We start from the raw sequence: 18,081 nt of genomic DNA on the forward strand, positions 1-18,081 counted from the left end.
GGCGAATTTCTTTACAATGCATAGAGTGGTGCAGGGGGCTAGCCCCGTCTGCCCCACAGCTAACCGACAGCGCCCTACACTAACTATTACCGTTAACCTCAGCAAGTATTGAAAGAATAGAGAAACAGGGTAAGACAGCGGAGTATAACCACTTAAACAATTAGGGAGGGAACTTGCAGTCCGGGATCGAACCCGGGTTCCTCTTGCAGCAGGCGCTGGCACAAACGTTTGCTTTACTAAATTTCGTTAACTTAAGTTGCAACGTTGGCTATAGTCAGGGGTTGAAACGCACCCTGTCTATCTGGCGTAACACATTGAAGAACTGCAGATCGGAACTGGGACCAACTTCCGCTCCAGTTCTTTTATTTTTTACTTCCACAATTATCCTTTCTCTTCCTCATCTCTTAGTCTTGGGTTTTTCTCCTTCAAGGAAGATGAAACGGGGGTAGGAAGGGAGAGGGGTTTGTATAAAAACACGTGAGAGGGGTCGCTCCCTTACCCCGAGGGGGGAGAGGAAGTAAAGGAGGAAGTAACGAGGGGGAATTGCTAATGAAGTTGTTTATAAGGAAATTTTTCTGGGCCAGGAAAGAGAGTGGGGCCGGGGGTTCTTGGGGGGTTCGCGAGAATTAAACTGTCAGAGACGGACGGACGGAGTGAAGCCAAGAGCTGGATGAAGATGGGAAGGAGAAGGAAGTTTGCAGGGAGCGGAGCCCGGCCGGGAAGTTTCTACTCGATTTGTCCATTATTGAAGAGAATTTAATCATTCGCTGGGAGAGAAGAAGAAAAAGAAGAAGAAGGGAGGGGGTAGAAGAAATGGTATACCTGGGATAAATGTTACAACAACCACGATGTTAGGGTGCCATATCTGTTCCTAAGGTTTATGACATCCCATTGAGTCAAAGTTGTATCGTCTGAAAAGGCCTTTATTATAAATAAGATTCCACAAAGGTAGACCCAATGGAAACGAAATTAGGCCAATATCCTTCCCCTTTTGGTATCGGGCCGGGCACTTCTAAGATATTCTACTGGTATGTTATATGGTTAACGATGAAATATAGATATCCGATAAATTCATACACACCCCCCTTCACCTAGCATAGATTAGTTCGGTATACGGAGAGCTACGTCGGTTCGCGCTTCAAGGACCCGGCTGGGGGGGGGGGTTGAGGGGAAGAAACAGAAGTACACGACGTAATAAACAGCCAACCCCCATAAAGTCGCCGCAATCAAAGTTACAGAGACCAGGCCAGGCCGAAATTAGAACCGCCGACATTCTCTGTACATACATATATTGGATCGGAGCCTCCGAAATAAACTAGGCCCATGCGTGTCGCGATGCGAGAATATTTTTTTAACCAATTTAGTTCGCCGTGGTTTTACGCTTGAGGGCGCTTATATTACCGTAAAATAAACAAAGTTCAACCCCGTGACCCTGTCGACTGCTTAATTATTTGGGCCAAGGTCGCGGATTGTAAGTATACGTTTTTATTACTCTTACTGAATTATTTTAATTGAAATAATATATTTTGTTGTCATCAATACAATCTAACCGAAAGATTCAATAAAAAGTGAATAGCCCCAAAAAGTTCACGTTAATTTTAGGATGAAACTTTACTCAATCATAAAAATTTTATGACTGCCCCTAAAATATCAACGATAATTTAAGGAAGACCCCTGTCACAACGGTAATATAAGCGCCATCTCGTACACATATATGGTGAAAATATTTTCCTTACCAAACTGGATATTTCCCCACATAAAATTTGACATTGTTTATCGAATGAAAATTTTATTAAAAACTAATTGATACTGATATATATTAGAGCTGAAATAGATTTATAATAATGATAGAGTCAAAGAATATTGGTTATTAACTAGGAAAAGGACTTAATTTATAACATAATTGTTCAATTGGCGATTGAATGAGATCAAAAGGCAGACTTGGCTCTACATGGGATCTCAGAACGTTTTACAGCGGAAAGGGCACGAGGCAAGCCTTCCTACTGATCGCAAAGTAAACTTCAAACCTGTGCCGTCTTAAGGCATGGGCTATATGGGCTATAGCCCAGGGCCCCGCGTGAATTAAGGGCCCCAGATTTCTTGTTCAAGAGGTTGGCAATACGTAAATATGACCGTCACGCTTCGAGGGAATATTAAGTTGTGAACAATTTTTCTAACCAAAATCTCTGTGGACCCCCTTTTTAAAGAGGTTCATGGCCTACACTAGGTTCCATGGCTACAACCACCCTTCTCATTGAAAGAAAAAGTCACCTTTGAAAAATAAAAGAAATAAAATTGGACTCTTGAAAAAGGGAGATAGCCTAGCCTGATTCCTGATACGGTTCAAAGAGTGAAAACGTGGATGTTGCATTTACAGGGGATACACCTTAATTTAGTAGGGAGAGGTAAGGAATGGATCCTTAAAAATACCCTCAAAATGGCGGAGAATATTACACCACCGAGTGGCTATATGGGCCTGGGACCTTTAGAAAGCCCTTTTTACCAACAAATTCTATAAATTAGAACACGAAATCATACGGCATACCCTCAAAATGGCGGAATTTAAATTAAAACAGGAAATCATACAGCATACCCTCAAAATGGCGGAATTTAAATTAAAACAGGAAATCATACAGCATACCCTCAAAATGGCGGAATTTAAATTAAAACAGGAAATCATACAGCATACCCTCAAAATGGCGGAATTTAAATTAAAACAGGAAATCATACAGCATACCCTCAAAATGGCGGAATTTAAATTAAAACAGGAAATCATACAGCATACCCTCAAAATGACGGAATTTAAAATAAAACAGGAATGCATACAGCATACCCTTAAAATGGCGGAATTTAAATTAAAACAGGAATGCATACAGCCATAAGTTCATAAGATATGTTCCATAAGTTTATCACTGGCTACAAACTGGAGCTTGTCATGAAGTGACAACGTAGGTCGTAGATTCTCGAAAAGCGACGGCTGATAGTGCTGTCAAAGGACTAAATCTTTGTTTTTTACCAACTGCAACTGGTATTATAATACTTTTCCCCAACCTTTTTCAGTTTCTTAATCATGATTTTTCTATGCTTAATTCTTTGTTTTAGTAAAATATGTGATACTTTTAATAAAAACAGTTTTGAACTAAAATAGTGTTTATATAAAAAATGCTTCTGGTAGAAACACAAGGGTTCTTCTGAACTTCCCCAAAATAGGTGTGTTCTAGGCTTTAGGGCCTATAATTTTGTTTAAATATAAGATTTTAGCGTAATGTATAAGCAATACGTTTAATCTTGGAAAGAGAGTGAAAGTACTAAAATTATTTTTTTGTAAAGCTAATTATGAAATTTTTTAACCATTATGTAATCGATTGTAACACCCCTCTAATTTAATTTTCACGACATTTGGGCCATTAAATCCAAAGATATTGTGCATTAACAAACCTTTGCAAATTAATTTTTATTAAAATAATTATCAACTCTAAAAGCTTCAATCCTTTTTAATATATATTAGAATACATTGTAAAACACCTCTCATTAAAATTTCAGGGCATTTGGAGCTGTAGATCCGAAGATATATTCAGTCTTGGCACTGAACCCATCATTTTGATTTTGAAAATATTTTTTTAAAAACAACTATCCACTCTAGAAGCTTGAATCTTTTTTAGAATAATAAAACTCGTTAAACCACACGTCTCATAAAAATTTCAGGTCATTTCGATCAATAGAAGAGAGGATATGGCCAAAAAACTGACCTCCTCCCATAGAACTTAATGTTAATTTTTCGGCGAGTTCGAATTTCCCGCCAAGAATCTTGAAGTTGCACTTTTTGGCCTTTTGAACGGGCTTCTATAGCGCGAGCAGCTTGCGTCGCGACGCGCGTGATCGAGTGGGCTATGCCCTGACTGAATCCCTTGCTGAATCGGCAAAGGGCTTCAGCCCGTGACAAGAATAAGTGGGAAGTTTCGCTTGGGTAATTTAAAATTTTCTTGGCAAAGTACGTTTTTCTGATTATGAAAAATATAATTTAGTCGACAGGAATGTTTTGATTCGCCAAGGATTAAAAAAATTTAATGAAAACGTTTCCCACAAAAGGAGAATTTGTTTCGCGAAGCTAACGTCACCGTCGAGAGAGTGAGAGACAACAATAAAGTAGGTTAAGCCTTTGCACGCATTGTTTTGAAATCGAAATGTTATCGCTTATTTTGACATTTTCACGTGTTATGTTTAATAATAATTAAGTTCTTTTCTAAGTTATAAGTTAGCGATAGATTTTAGTTGTAGAACTGTTAAATTAACTTTTATTTTTGGTTGGAATGGTTTACATATGGATGGTTGGTTAATTAAGTAAGGTTAGCTTCTACAGTAGCCATGACTCCATGTAGGCCTATTACTTTGTACATGGTTAGGACCGTTTAACAGACTGTGGACTTGGTCACGTCATATCAGGTTTATATTTAGATGCTTAAATGTTACTATGATATTCACTAGTTGAAGGAATTGGGGCAAAATATGAAGAATACCACCTGCTCTTCCAAACTTAATAAATCATATACCAAATGAAAGGTCACGCCTTCCTCTATTCATTGCACACCATTATAGTGAGCGCAAACAATAATTAACATTAAAAAACTAATTATATATATAGCAGTGTCAAAGGCTTTGCCGGGACTCGCTGTGATGATACACGCACGTCCGTTACAAAAAAATTAATATAAATATAGCTTCAAACATTCGAAGTTTCAGTGATCAAAGAATCGCATTTTTAAAAATTCAAAACGCACCTAACCAAACCAAACCAAACCAAACCAAACCAAACCTAACCTAACCTAACCTAACCTAACCTAAAATTTATGATTTAAGGTAATGGAAAAGGTGGCAATAAAAAAGGTAATTAGCCATAATTTGGAAAGGTACCAATAATTAGGAGTAAAAACATATTCTATTTAGTAAAATTTTGGAAAAGGGAAAGCTCTAAAGGCTAGCGCACACCTAACGTCATCGGACGGACCGCACGGATCGCACGCATCGGATAATTTTCTTCAACTGCGCACACTGAATTCGGAGCATTCGGATTTCCGAAATTCCGAACGCGCGTATGAGCAATTGAGGATGCGCGACGGAATACTCGGGAAATTTCAAACTAGGCTTAACATAGTGGCTAGTTGTGCGTGTTTTTTTTTCTAGTAAAATCAGCATTTTTTCTGATTTTTCCCGTATTAAATTACTTACCGGAAACACCTTTCAACTTGGAATAATGTGGTAAACCTAGCAAATTTTCCTAATCTTAAAAGAGCGCCATTTTATGTTTCATCAACACATAATCTGAGCATTCGTTGAGCGATTTTTGTCTTAGCTCCGTACGGACCATACGGATTGTATGCCCCTATCGGGAATCCTCGTCGGCATTGCCGACCTCCGATACGTACGATGCGGACAGATGAGCGCGTTCTCATTTGAAACAATGGTAATAATAATAAAATCCGATGCGTGCGATACGTGCGGTCCGTCCGATGACGGTAGGTGTGCGCTTGCCTTAAGCTTCCGGTGTGCGTGCGCTTCTTTCTCTGCTCTCTTATAGTCTTATTGGTTTAAATACGGTGAACCGGATATTAGGAGAGAAATATAACAAATAAATAAAAAAGAAAAGCGAGAACATCCAAAATGCCTTGCCAAAGCCGCTAGCTTCAACTCCCCCTCTTTCTACCCTCTTTGCTGTTACTAAATAAAGTATTATTATTAGTTTGTACTTTGTTGTAGCCCAAAGACTTGAAAATGTCTTAACCCTTGTGTGTGATTGATAATTTTAAGGAGTTTCTAGAAAAACCAGCTATTACAAATTTTGCTTGAAATCTAGATTGAGGGTAATGCATTTAAATTAAATTAGGTGCCTCTATCTCTAATATTTTTAACCCTGTACAATGGGCCCATCATTGCCAAAAGCCCTCCTTTTTCTGCATTTTACCTTTATTTGACTTAGGGGGCTGAAAGACTGAAATCTCGGTACGCCCTTTATGTGTGGCTATAAATTGGCAACATTTAAGGTTAATCTGTTTATAAAGAAGGCGAGTCATGTTCTGGTCTTACCCCAATAGGGGTAAGACCAGAAGACATCTTCCGAAGCTTTTAGTCTCCCTGCAATTCATTCAAAATCTAAATGTGTCCATTTATAATCTCTCTCTCTCTGAACAGTTTTGAAAGATTTAGGCATTTTTTAATATTTCAAATATGAATAGCTCTGCTATAAAACATTCCACTAGGTTATTTGCCTCGTGCCAAGAAGCACCACTAGAGGCAGTGAAAGCTGGCTAGCCTCCTTCCTGTAGTGAACTCTGACCTCGTTTAGAGTTGCCTGTTGGCGTGAGGGAAATAAACTAAGATGGTGTCCTCCCCTGTGTACTACTTTCTCTGGATGTAAATAATGGAATAGCCTATAGTTATAATGGTGGAAAATACTTCAAACTTGCAGTGTTGTCTTAGCTGACATTTTAAAACAGAGTTTAAGGCACGGAGTATTAAGACAATGATTTTGTTTGTATTGTATTTGCTTCATCTGTTTCCTGTCTTACAGTGACACTTTTTATGTTGTGTAAATTTAAAACTAATCCATAGGCTTAGAAATTTGTTTAAACATCTAATCAAATTATTATTTAAGTTCTAAAGTGAACTATTTGAAATGATACACTAGAGATACACATCCTTTTTTTGGGTGGGAGGAGAAATTTAAGCGCATCATGTTTCCGTTTATTGGCGATAGGTGGCGCTGTTTGAAACGCTTTATGGACGTAAAGCGTTGACTGATTTTGTTCATAGAACCAGTTTCAGAACTGAGTTGGAGATGCTAATATCGCCACCTATCGCCCATAAGCGGAAACATGATGCCGTCCACATTTACTTCCCCATATAATTAGACTCTGACGTCATTTGTAGCATATTAACGCTACTATGTCACTAGCGATCCTCTTTCCCTTTATATTTCAATCAATCGGTGGGGTGAATTTGAAATAAAAGTTTATTTTTCGGCCTCACTTATTAGTTAATTGTTTCAATGAATGGGGCATAGGCCTGGTATAATTTTTCGTTTTCAATTATGAACAGAATATAAAATAGTGAACGTTTCAAAGAAACCATAAATTAAGTCAACTTGTAGGAGCCTATGCTTTAGGCCACACGGTGGTACAGATGACGTTGGTTGTAAAACATTTTATTGGGTAATTAGTACCATCTGACGGATTTTTTTCGAGGGGTCTGACGTTTGTCAAAATCCCGTACAGTTCGTTTGAAATCTATTAAAATCTCCCTCGAAAATCTCGAAATCTTGAAATCTTACCCTTAAAATCTCAAAATCCCGAAATCTCACGTCAAAATCTAAAAATCCCAAAATCCCTACCTTAAAATCTGAAAATCCCAAAATCCCTACCTTAAAATCTGAAAATCCCAAAATCCCTACCTTAAAATCTGAAAATCCCTAAATCCCTACCTTAAAATCTGAAAATCCCTAAATCCCTACCTTAAAATCTGAAAATCCCTAAATCCCTACCTTAAAATCTGAAAATCCCTAAATCCCTACCTTAAAATCTGAAAATCCCTAAATCCCTACCTTAAAATCTGAAAATCCCTAAATCCCTACCTTAAAATCTGAAAATCCCGAAATCTCACTTTAAAATCTAGAAATTCCAAAATCTTAACGTAAAATCCCGAAATCTCACCCTAAAATATCAAAATCTAAAAATCCCCAAGCTTACAATACACGTTTTGGATCTATTTAAGAGGGGAAGACACGGGGGTAAAACTCTGCCTTCCATCTCGCTGTTTGGCGCCTGCGCTATATAAGAGTACTGTATTACAAATTAGACTATTTTTGTCGATTTTTCTCCGGTATTCATTACAGTAAATTAAAACAAATAGTCTATATTTCAAAATTTCGAAATATCCTTTGAACACCGGAAGTTAATAGTAAATCTTGATATCCCCTGCAAATACCCAAAATTTCATCAAAAATCCGAAAATCTCCTCGAAATCTGAAAATCGGTAACACAATCCCGAAATCTCCTTCGAAATCTGGAAATCGCTTTCAAAATCTGAAAATCTCATTGAAAATCCAGAAATCTTAAAATCTTGGATTAGATTTCAAGATTTTTAAAATCTCAGTCATTATCTCAAAATCTGGGGAAAATCTCAAAATCTTGGTCAAAATCTTGAAATCTCAAAATCCCGTACACTAAAATGCCGAACGTCCGACCCCTCGGAGTTTTTCCATATCATCCAAAGGTTTATTTTTTCACAACGTTATTTGCTTTATAGTGTGGCTTAACGCTTAGACGACATAAAGCCAGTCTCTGCTGTGGTTTAGTTTTTAAAAATGCCACTAGATGCTGATGCTCCCATAGTCGAGGGGTGGAGTTAACTGACAGCCCAGACTTACTATTAAATAAAAGAAAGTTGGAAATTTCTTTTAAAGCAAATGTCGGATCTTGTGGCGCCCCTAACATGCTGGCTAATCTTCTATACACAAATTTTACCTTGCCAAAGGCATGAGGGCGGAGTTAAAACTAGCCTGAGCTAAGCTTCGTGGGCTAGTCAACTCCACCCCTCGATTATGGGAGCATCTAGTGGTATTTGTTTAAACTAAACCACTGACAAGACTTGCTTTAAAGAAATTTAGCTTAAAATCCGCATCATCTAACAAAAATCTTGTATAAGCAACACCTAAAATAAAGTACAGAAGTCATTTGTAAATACTTCATTCGTTTTAAAACAGGGTGTGCGCCAGGTGTTGGATCGTACGACCCTAAACTAGATCCCAAAGTTCCAAGCGCTGTTTTTGAGAAAAGTGAACGGTTTAAAAGCGTACCAAATGGTAGTGAACTTAAATTATTTGCAATATGGAATTAAGCCTTTTTTTCAATGTAATGTAATATAATATTAATTTCTGAAGAACCTGCAGAATTTACAAGTACAACTCTTTCGCGATCTTCCCAACGAAGTCGCAGCTCAAATACGTCTTCCGTGTCCTCAATTTCCAAATCAGCCAGGAAAAAAATCAAGGTTTGTTGCGTCAGAGACAAATTTCTTTGATGATAATAAAGTTGCTGTAATTTGCTAGTGGTGATAGGTTAATTTTTGGCAGTGACTTCTAAAGGAGAGATATTTTATGTTGAACGCGTTCTAGCAAAATTTCCAAAAAAAGTTTTCAATTTGCCATTTACGATGACAGCTTATATCCCTAATATCTTGTTCTTTCGTACAAATAGGAACGATTGCCTTCGCACTATGAAAATGTACCCGTTTTTGATGAACCATCCAATGAATTGTTAGAGTAATTACATTTTTACTCGAAAGAATGTATTGTGTTGAACATTTCAGTTACTTACTCTAGCTTCAATGATAAATTTCATGTAATGATTGAATCATTTGGATTTTCCCAAATAGGAAACCTAAGAAGGAAAGTGCCGTTTGGCGTGAAAGAGTGAGAAATTTGCAGTCATCTTTATACGCAATGCAAAAGTAAGAAAATATGCAGGGTGGTTAAATATTCTGCATTTTAAAGTACGGTTTAGGGTAAAGGTTGTTATCATTTGAAGTGGAGGGTTTGAATTTTAAAGTTCCAATTGACTTTTTAACTTTCTTGGACCGAAACATTTTTATTCCATTGTAAAATGAGAAAGTTTTAGATATATGCGTGTCCTTTGTTAAAAGAAATAATTTATGGGCACAAACCTAAATGATATTGGTATCTGTGACTGATATACCACCTTAACAGCTATATTAGTTTGAGGTACATAATTTCGGTTCCAGTAAAACTTCAATATCGGCATTGGTATTGACATATCATTTAAGTAACGATATCGGCCATAACTAAGAAATATCTATTGTGGTTTAAATTATATCTGGCGACATCTTGAAGAGAAGCATATACTACAGTTAAAACCTCCATGATTTTTCTTTGGAAAAACTAGCGAAAAACTGTGATATTTTTTTTTAACATTACGGGGAGTTTGTGGGTTTTTATTTAGAGGGGGCCTAGCACCCTGTAACTGCTGTTTCAGTTGAGCAAACGCCTTTTGCGAGTCGCTGATACTTTCAAACAGAATTCAACCCCAGTAGACAATTTGCCTATTTTACTTTCATTTTGCAAGATATTTTCGATTTGAACTTATTAGGCTGAATTTTACCATATTTTGAAGTATTTAAAACTAATTTATTAGGCTTGTTTTATCATAATTTTTAAGTATTTCAAACGTTTCGAAATCTTATATTAGTCCGAACTAAACACTGCACTGTGTTGAATTTCCAAATGATTGCTAAGATTTTAAAATGATTCCTATGATTAGTAGTTTAATTGATTTTGCTATAACATTTTGTAAGCCATAGTTCGGGTCTTGCATACTGCTTAGTAAAACCCTAATTATATCTTCTTTACTGTGACCTTTGGGTCAAAATGTCATAGTACATTTTTGGTACCAAAATCTCCCATACAACTATTCCACCATTTTTGGAAATACACTGTATAATAATAAAGAGTAAAACCATTTTACATATTAGTTACTAACTCCCAATATAATTTTTTTGTAGGCGCCAGTCTTTTTCATCTTCCGCAAATTGTTGCTCATCAACCTTGCTCAGATTCTTTAGTCCATCTCCATCAAAGGTCAAGCGTATCAATAGTAGGTCAGGCACAGCCATTGCTGGTATTGCCAATAATGCTCAGTCCATAGCTATTCAACCAGCAGAAAAACATGTAAATATTTTAAAGGAAAAGTTATTAGTCTTATCAGTAGCTGTTGCATGGATTTCTAAGTACCGATTTATTTAAGGTGTCCATTACAATTGATAAAAGTCCCGTTACAAAAGATCAAGTGTGTTCGACAACGCAACAGTTAACTCCTGAAAATCGCGATCAAAAAGCCGATGACGAAATTTATAGGCTTATGGAACAACTTAAAAATTACGAAGAAAAATTCGTGGTTTACGAAAAAGAAATGTTTGAAAAGGAACAAAAAAACCAGGAGTTAAGAACTAAACTCCAGGAAAATCAGGCGTTTTTCAGTACGCTGAAAGAAAATTTCCAGGATCAAAAATATATCTCGGAGATTGAAGTTTCCAAGTTGGATACAATTGTTGCTGAGCTAAGTGAAGAAATATGTACTCTGAACAAAATAAATATCGTTAAAGATGAAAAGATTGAACAGTACAAAATGCAATTCGAACAGGAAGTTCAAGAAAAAACGTCTTGGTTCAATGCTTATCATTCGTTGAAAAAAACTTCAGATTGCCTTACTGAAAGCGTTCATAATGAAGAAGCCAAATTTAGGGACGAAATTCATTCTTTAAGACCAATTGTTGCCGAAAATGTTGAAAATATTTCGCAGTTAAAAGCGCAAGCCATCGAGACTGAGGTGCAGCTTCGAACAAAGCAGTCTTCGCTTCGTGACTTCGATCGGCAAACTACCTCGCTCAAGGAACAAATTGTCAAACTGTATGAAGAAAATCATTCATTAAAAGAGGAACTTGATCTCGATAATGAAAAAATTGAACAGTTGAAAACTAAGGTCGTCAAACATGAAATAGAACTTCGCGAAAAGCAGTCGTCATTCGACGCGTTGAAAGAATCCTCGGAATGCCAAATTTCTAAACTCCAGGAAGAAGTTTGCCAAATTATCGATGAAAGACATTTACTAAAACAATCCGTTGAGTTCAAGGACAAAGAAATTGAGCAATTGAAAAGTCGTGTCATCAATAATGAGATTGAACTTCGAGAAAAGCTGTCTTCCTTCGATACGTTGAAACAATCTTTGGAATGCCAAATTTTAACGCTCGAGAACGAAGGTTCCCAAATCAATGATGAAAGACATTTACTAGAACAAACCGTTGAGCTCAAGGACAAAGAAATTGAGCAATTGAAAACTCGTGTCATCAACACTGAAATTGAACTTCGAGAAAAGCAGTCGTCTTTCGATGTGTTGAAAGAATAGATTAAAGAACAAATCGTCAAACACAATGACACTGCATCTAGCCTGCATAACGAAATTCTTACTTTAAAGAGTAATCTGTCGCAAAAGAATGAAAGTGAAGAACAATTGATGATAATAACAATTTGGGTCAATAGCTGGTGATTATTTGTCACTTATGTCGGGTGGCTTTTGGGTCAATAGCTGGTGATTATTTGTCACTCATGTCGGGTGGCTTTTGGGTCCATAACGAATGATTATTTGTCACTCATGTCGGGTGTCTTTTGGGCCAATAGCGGGTGATTATTCGTCACTAATGTCGCGTGGCTTTTGGGTCGAAAACGGGTGATTATTTGTCATCTTGGGTGGCTTTTGGGTCGATAACAAGTGTTTCTTTGTCATCTCGGGTCAATAACGGATGATAATGTGTCACGTACGTCGGGTGTCTTTTGGGTCAATAGCGGGTGATTATTTGTCACTCATGTCGGCTGTCTCTCGGGTCAATAATGGGTGATAATGTATCACGTATGTCTAGTGAATAATGAGTGATCAGGTGTCACACAGGTTTATAACGAGTGATAATATGACTCTTATCACAAATGATAATCACGTAATTTTTACGTAAACGTTCAACGTGAATTATAAATAAAAAGCTGGTCTATATTGGACTAATTTTAGGCAATAATTGGAGGCCCATTTTTGGGTAAGGGCTCGATTAGTAAATCTAGTTCAATCAATTATAGTACTCGTATTGATACTCGATGATACCCATGGTATTAAAAAAAATAATTGTCTTAAGGTTTCAAATATCTGCCATTTGTTCTCATGCACCCTAATGCAACTAGATGGCTCTGATAGTCGAGGGGAGGAAATGACTGGCATGCCAAGCTTAGCAATGGCTAGTTTTAGCTCCGCCCTCGTTGACGAGTTCTGATTGCTCCCTGCCTTTCCCAAAATTGGTGCATGGAGCAGCATTACCCAGTATTTTAGAAGCGCCAGGCAAATAAACACATGTGGACTGGAATGGAGATATGGCGCGTGGTTCTTTAAGGTTAGAGTCTCCAGCGCCACCCCGCGACCAATGATGGCAACTTTTTCGACTCAACCATAGCCATAATATAAGGCTTATGAGTCGAATTAAGTTTCGGAACTCTCCCGCTAGGGGCGCTGCCGACAGGCGATGCCATTAGAAGAACGGGTTTTTAAGCTTATCATTTTTGCTGTCCAACTGTGTTTAATGGTCTTTGGTGGAGCAGAAATTTGCTCATACTGAACAGTGCTAGCCTTTCTTTCTATAATATAACCTGCAACAATGGGGGAAATGAAAAAGAAACCTTATTGAAAGCTGTGTACTAATGAACTCGATATGATATTGGGAGATATTAATTTTCGTAATACAAAAAGTAATAATTAGTAAAATTGCATTCTTTATTTTGCCACTTAAAGAATAGCGCGGGTCACGTGGTTCCCCTACAAGTTAAATTTCAGTACGAACTCAAGTTTTGCCTTGGCGAAGGCATTTGAGGGCGGGATTTATAAATTTACTTTTAAATCCCGCCCACTAGCCTTCACCAAGGCAAAAGTAGAGTTTGTAAGGAAATCTATCTATCGAAAATTACATGAAATTGTTAATAATTTGATAATATTCTGACAATAGGAACGCCGGATGTCAAAATTTGATCGAACTCGTACCGAAATTGTAAGGCTCGTTGAAGACTTGGAGCTTACTCCCGAAACTCGCTTTCATAAAGCCATCATCTCGCTCGATGACAATATACCGAATATATTGTCAGAAAAGTACATGACTGATGCAAAAAATTGGTTGCTTGAAGTAAGATATCCTATATTTTGAACCTGTCCTATATTATCCTATATTTTTGACTTCGTCGAAGTTTTCGTGTAGTTAAGCATCAATTTTTTTCTAAATTTTGCTTTTTCTATTGAGATCACTTTAGACTAGACACTGAGATTGTGAAGCTCAGGATTTTCATGTATTATATTTTAATTAAGTTCCTCTGAATTTAAGTAAAATGCAATTTGTTTTTTTTTAGATTTATCTACATAATTTAAACCAAATATTATAATACATGATTATTTTTCTTCCTATATTTTCATATAAAAACATTTTCTCCTATAAAATCCTATAATTACGGGAAAAAATTCCTTTGCAGTCCATATAGTTCCTATTTAGTCTCTACTAAGCCTTTGACAGCGCCTCACCAGGCGTCGCTTTACCTCGGATCTATGACCTACCTCACTCACTTCATGACAGGCTCCAGTTTGTAAACAGTGACAAACTTACGGAACCAATCTTATTCTTATAGACTTACAATATTATTTACTCTTAGTTGCTAACCCTTTGCTTAAAAATACTTCTTAATTTATTCATAACTTAAGTAACTTTGATTTCTGCAAATTTTAGCTTCAAAAACTTAAAAGCGCCAATGATGCCGTCTTAAAAGCCTTGCACAGACAACTGGGCCAGTTATGGGATGGCCTAGAAATCAGCGTGTTGGACCGGGAGGAGTTTTGGTCTACTTGTCTTCATCACGGCCAACCCACGATTGAAATGGTTCAACGAGAAATCGTTAAATACCAAGGAATTAGAAAACAAAATGTGGCGAAATTCATTGAACGTTTAAGAGTCGAACTCGTTGCATTATGGGATAAATGTTTTATCGGCACTGAAGAAAGGGAAAATTTTGTTTCCTTCAAAGATGGTAAAAACTGACAAATAATTTGCTTTTGACAAATACTAGGGCATAGAGGTGTGCGAATACCACTTTTTGGGTATCAGACCAGTTTCCAAATAGTGGCAAATACCAAAAAAATTTCCTTATCAAATACCCAATCGAATAGTTAGGCCTTGGAAAATTTTTACTAATCGGTGAATCGCGAATATTTAAGCCTAGTATTCGCGTATACTATTCTCGAATACCGAATTGAATACCAAAAATTTAACTTATCAAATACAGAATTTAATAGTTTTTTTCCAAATCGAATACCGAATAGTTAGGCCTTAGTAAGTTTTTACTACCCGATTAATTGCGAATAGTTAAGCCTATTCACGAATAGTTAATACTAGGTGACCAATTAGGAGTCATTTAAAATACGTCTCTTCATTGGTCGCCGAGTATTTCTTAAAATTTTCCTAGGCACTTGCTGGTAGTTTTTGATGGGAGATATATAAAATTGGGACGATATCTTTTGATATAAGGTGGGTCTATGTAGCGAGAGTTGCAGTGTCAGGGCGGCAAGGCTAAATATTTATCGTAGTCAAACTTTAATCGAAGTTAGTTCGATATTCGTATTAAACAGTGGAAACGAGCTTATCAAACACCAGATTGAATTTCTCTATTGAAACAGTTAACCGCACGCCTCTATTTTAAAGGGATTCTTCTTCAAATTTTAAGACCAATTTTTGTAATGAAAAATTAAGACAATATCTCTGAATGATTAAGAAATCTGTGCTTATTATGATTTTAATTTCATTTGGAGATATTCTCCTAAATTATGGAAATTGATCTTATAGTATAGTTTCAAACCTAAGACCATTAAACACAGATGGAATGGAGATAAGGGGGCGTTGTTCTTTTAGGGCTGCGGCTCTCTAGCGCCACACCGCGACCAATATTGAAACTTTTTCGACTCGAAGCATAGCAAAGGCTTATGAGTCGAATTAAGTTTCGGGCCTCTCCCGCTAGGGGTGCTGCCAACAGGCGATGCCATTAGGAGAACGGGGGTTTTAGCTTATAATTGTTCCAGTCCATCTATGTTTAATGGTCTTGGATCAAACTAAGTACGATGGAATATACTTAAAACAATTTCTTTTATTTTCAGAAACTTTTACCGAAGATCTGTTAGAGCTCCATGAACGCGAAGTTTCGAAATGGACTCAAATGTATGAAGATAATTAAGCAATTTATGAAAAGATTGTTGAAAGAAATTCAATGTGGGAGCAAAAGAAAACCTACGAGGTAATATCCATTTTATAATTTCACTTTTGTTGGCGGCTATTGCAATTTTAATTTCCATAACTATATCATTATAGATTAAGGGAACTGATCCAAGCCGTTTTCAAAACCGTGGCGGAAATCTATTGCAGGAAGAGAAAGCTCGAAAGCGTCTGGAGCATGAAATTCCAAAGGTTGATTTATACCTTATTAAGTGTCCTTTCAGTTTGTCTAACACTTTAAAGGAAAGCGCGGCTCCATGATCACCCCTAGCATTCTGGCTAATCTTCTGGACACGAATTTTACTTTGCCAAAGGCAGGAACCAATCAGACCTAATGCACTAGTTCCCATTGGTTCCTGCCTTTGACTTTACTAGCCTTTAGCAATCTTAGCCACTGCGTAGTAGAAAGACAATCTTTTAGGGGCACCAACAGAGCCGCGCTTTCCTTCAAAGGAAAATTTCAGGTAACGGTACATTATACTTTAAAAGAACGTCATTTAAAAAAAATGTTAAAAACAAAATAAGCCATCTCTTATTACAATATGATAACTAGCATTTAATTAGTCTTAAAAGTTATCAAGGTCTACTGCGCCATCCGCCATTGTTTTAGTAGCGTCTGGTAAATCGAACCACTCGCCCCTAGGGCATTGGTAGAATTCTCACAGGCTGAGAGAGATAAGGGGTAAAAGGTTCGATTTAGCAGACGCCACTAAACCAAAGGCAGATGGCGCAGTAGTCCTTGATTATTTTTAAGACTAATTTAATACAAATTACTTTGCAATAAGAGATCATTTATTCATTTTTTTAATATTTCATTCCTTTCATATTTATAAAAATGCCATTCTTTTAAGGTATAAAGTAACGTTACCTGAACTTTTCCTTTTAAGGCTTTATTTATTTCCACTCTACACTTAGCCCTAATTACTGTTAATTGTTCCAAAAATTCGTAACTATGTTAAATACTAGTCACTCGCAATCAATCTAATGTGAAATATGTTTCTAGTTGGATTTAGAAATCGAACGCATGATTGCCCAAAGGGAAAAAAATCAAGATGAGGAAACCCTCCTGATCAAGGGCAAAACATATCAAGATTACTTAGACGCTGAACGTCAAAATTTGCAAAACGAATTGGACCACATCAAAAGAATGCGGGTAAATAGAAGCCGTAATCCAACCGCTCAAAAAGAAATTAAAAAACCCCAAATATTACACTAAAAGCCTTAAATAAGTATTTTTTACTAAATAGTAAATAACTTTAATAATTAAAAATTACTTATTGGGGCTTTTAAGTGTAATTTAATTATATTTTTATTTATTTATTTATTCGTTTTATTTTTAAATTATTTTAATAGTTAATAAATAATTATTTAACAAGTGATATTTTTAGTTTAAAGATACTTTTATTTCTGGCAATGTTAGTAGTAGGGACTATACAGATATGCAGACATCCAAGATGGCCGCCACCCCAAGATGGCCGCCCTCTCCTCATCCACCAAACTCAAACCAAAACTTTTCAGACAAGTCTGGACTAGCCCGAGCTGTTAGTTTCAACCCCCATGACATCATCTTCTTAACTTAAACCAAAACTAAACCTATAGTCAACCTTGACGTCATTCCCTGGCTTGCTAACATTGGGTGTTGCCCTTTAACCACTCCAGCTTTCTGTAAGCCTAAAGTTAATAAAAACACAGATTTTAAGACATCAAATATTTACTTTTTATAAGATGTACAGATATGGGTGATAAATAAATACAGAATATATATTACAAAATAATCAACAACCAACAAGGATAAACAAACATGTTTTAAAGAGTTCATTTTTCACGTTGACCCTGTATCGTTATTTGACTCGGAAGTGCAATTGGCGGAGGGGCGTTTGGGTTTATTTTCTAATTGTTTTCTGCTTCGCCGTTCAATTTCGTAAAGAGTTAACAAAACGTTGACTATTAACCCGTAAACAAAAAAGAAAATGAGGCACAACATATTGCGAGGGCTATGATAACAAATGATATTTAAATTGCTAGTACATGCTATATGTAACATACTAGAGAGTTAAGCGGCAGTTTTAATTGGATCCTATTTGTCACATTAGGCGGAGCGTAAGTAAAGAGCTAATATCATTGGATAGGCTAATTAAGGTGGAGTTAGAAAATAAGCCTATAATTATAAGTCTGACAAGA

The 18,081-nt window shown here is 36.6% G+C and overlaps 2 protein-coding genes across 11 annotated transcripts in view; both read left to right on the forward strand.

Annotated features, from left to right (window-relative positions):
• The first annotated feature begins 3,635 nt into the window (after positions 1 to 3,635).
• Positions 3,636 to 18,081, forward strand: part of LOC149588118 (protein regulator of cytokinesis 1-like) — a 37,716-nt gene continuing 23,270 nt past the window's right edge. For 5 of the 10 annotated variants that reach the window (XR_016380073.1, XM_089863183.1, XM_089863184.1 and 2 more), the window contains exons 1-4: positions 14,525 to 14,665; positions 15,786 to 15,922; positions 15,997 to 16,092; positions 16,904 to 17,053. Coding sequence is in view for 4 of the 10 variants with exons in the window: in XM_089863183.1 (XP_089719309.1) it covers positions 15,896 to 15,922; positions 15,997 to 16,092; positions 16,904 to 17,053 (273 nt within the window). In the remaining 6 variants the exon portion in view is untranslated. Of the gene's footprint in view, positions 4,885 to 7,092; positions 8,734 to 11,968; positions 12,107 to 13,602; positions 13,777 to 14,367; positions 14,666 to 15,785; positions 15,923 to 15,996; positions 16,093 to 16,903; positions 17,054 to 18,081 lie in introns of those variants that run through there. The other 5 variants (XR_016380071.1, XR_016380070.1, XR_016380072.1 and 2 more) reach the window with 5 other exon arrangements.
• Positions 4,861 to 11,975, forward strand: LOC149588119 (uncharacterized). The gene is made up of 8 exons (XM_089863188.1): positions 4,861 to 4,884; positions 5,351 to 5,513; positions 8,756 to 8,854; positions 8,933 to 9,042; positions 9,249 to 9,313; positions 9,427 to 9,501; positions 10,570 to 10,735; positions 10,812 to 11,975. Exons 1-8 carry the CDS (start codon positions 4,861 to 4,863, stop codon positions 11,967 to 11,969), a joined length of 1,860 nt encoding a protein of 619 aa, XP_089719314.1. The 3' UTR covers positions 11,970 to 11,975.

This window comes from Phalangium opilio, unplaced genomic scaffold, assembly GCF_054372755.1.
Source record: "Phalangium opilio isolate 3A_F unplaced genomic scaffold, DU_Popi_V2 ptg000664l_1, whole genome shotgun sequence".
In the NCBI taxonomy this organism is placed as follows: domain Eukaryota; kingdom Metazoa; phylum Arthropoda; class Arachnida; order Opiliones; family Phalangiidae; genus Phalangium; species Phalangium opilio.

Coding starts and splice junctions, on each gene's coding strand:
- LOC149588119 (XM_089863188.1), top strand. CDS start 4,861: ATGGAAAAGGTGGCAATAAAAAAG. Junction 4,885..5,350: donor AAAAGGTGGCAATAAAAAAG/GTAATTAGCCAT, acceptor TTTTTGTCTTAG/CTCCGTACGGACCATACGGA. Junction 5,514..8,755: donor GTGCGGTCCGTCCGATGACG/GTAGGTGTGCGC, acceptor GTTTTAAAACAG/GGTGTGCGCCAGGTGTTGGA.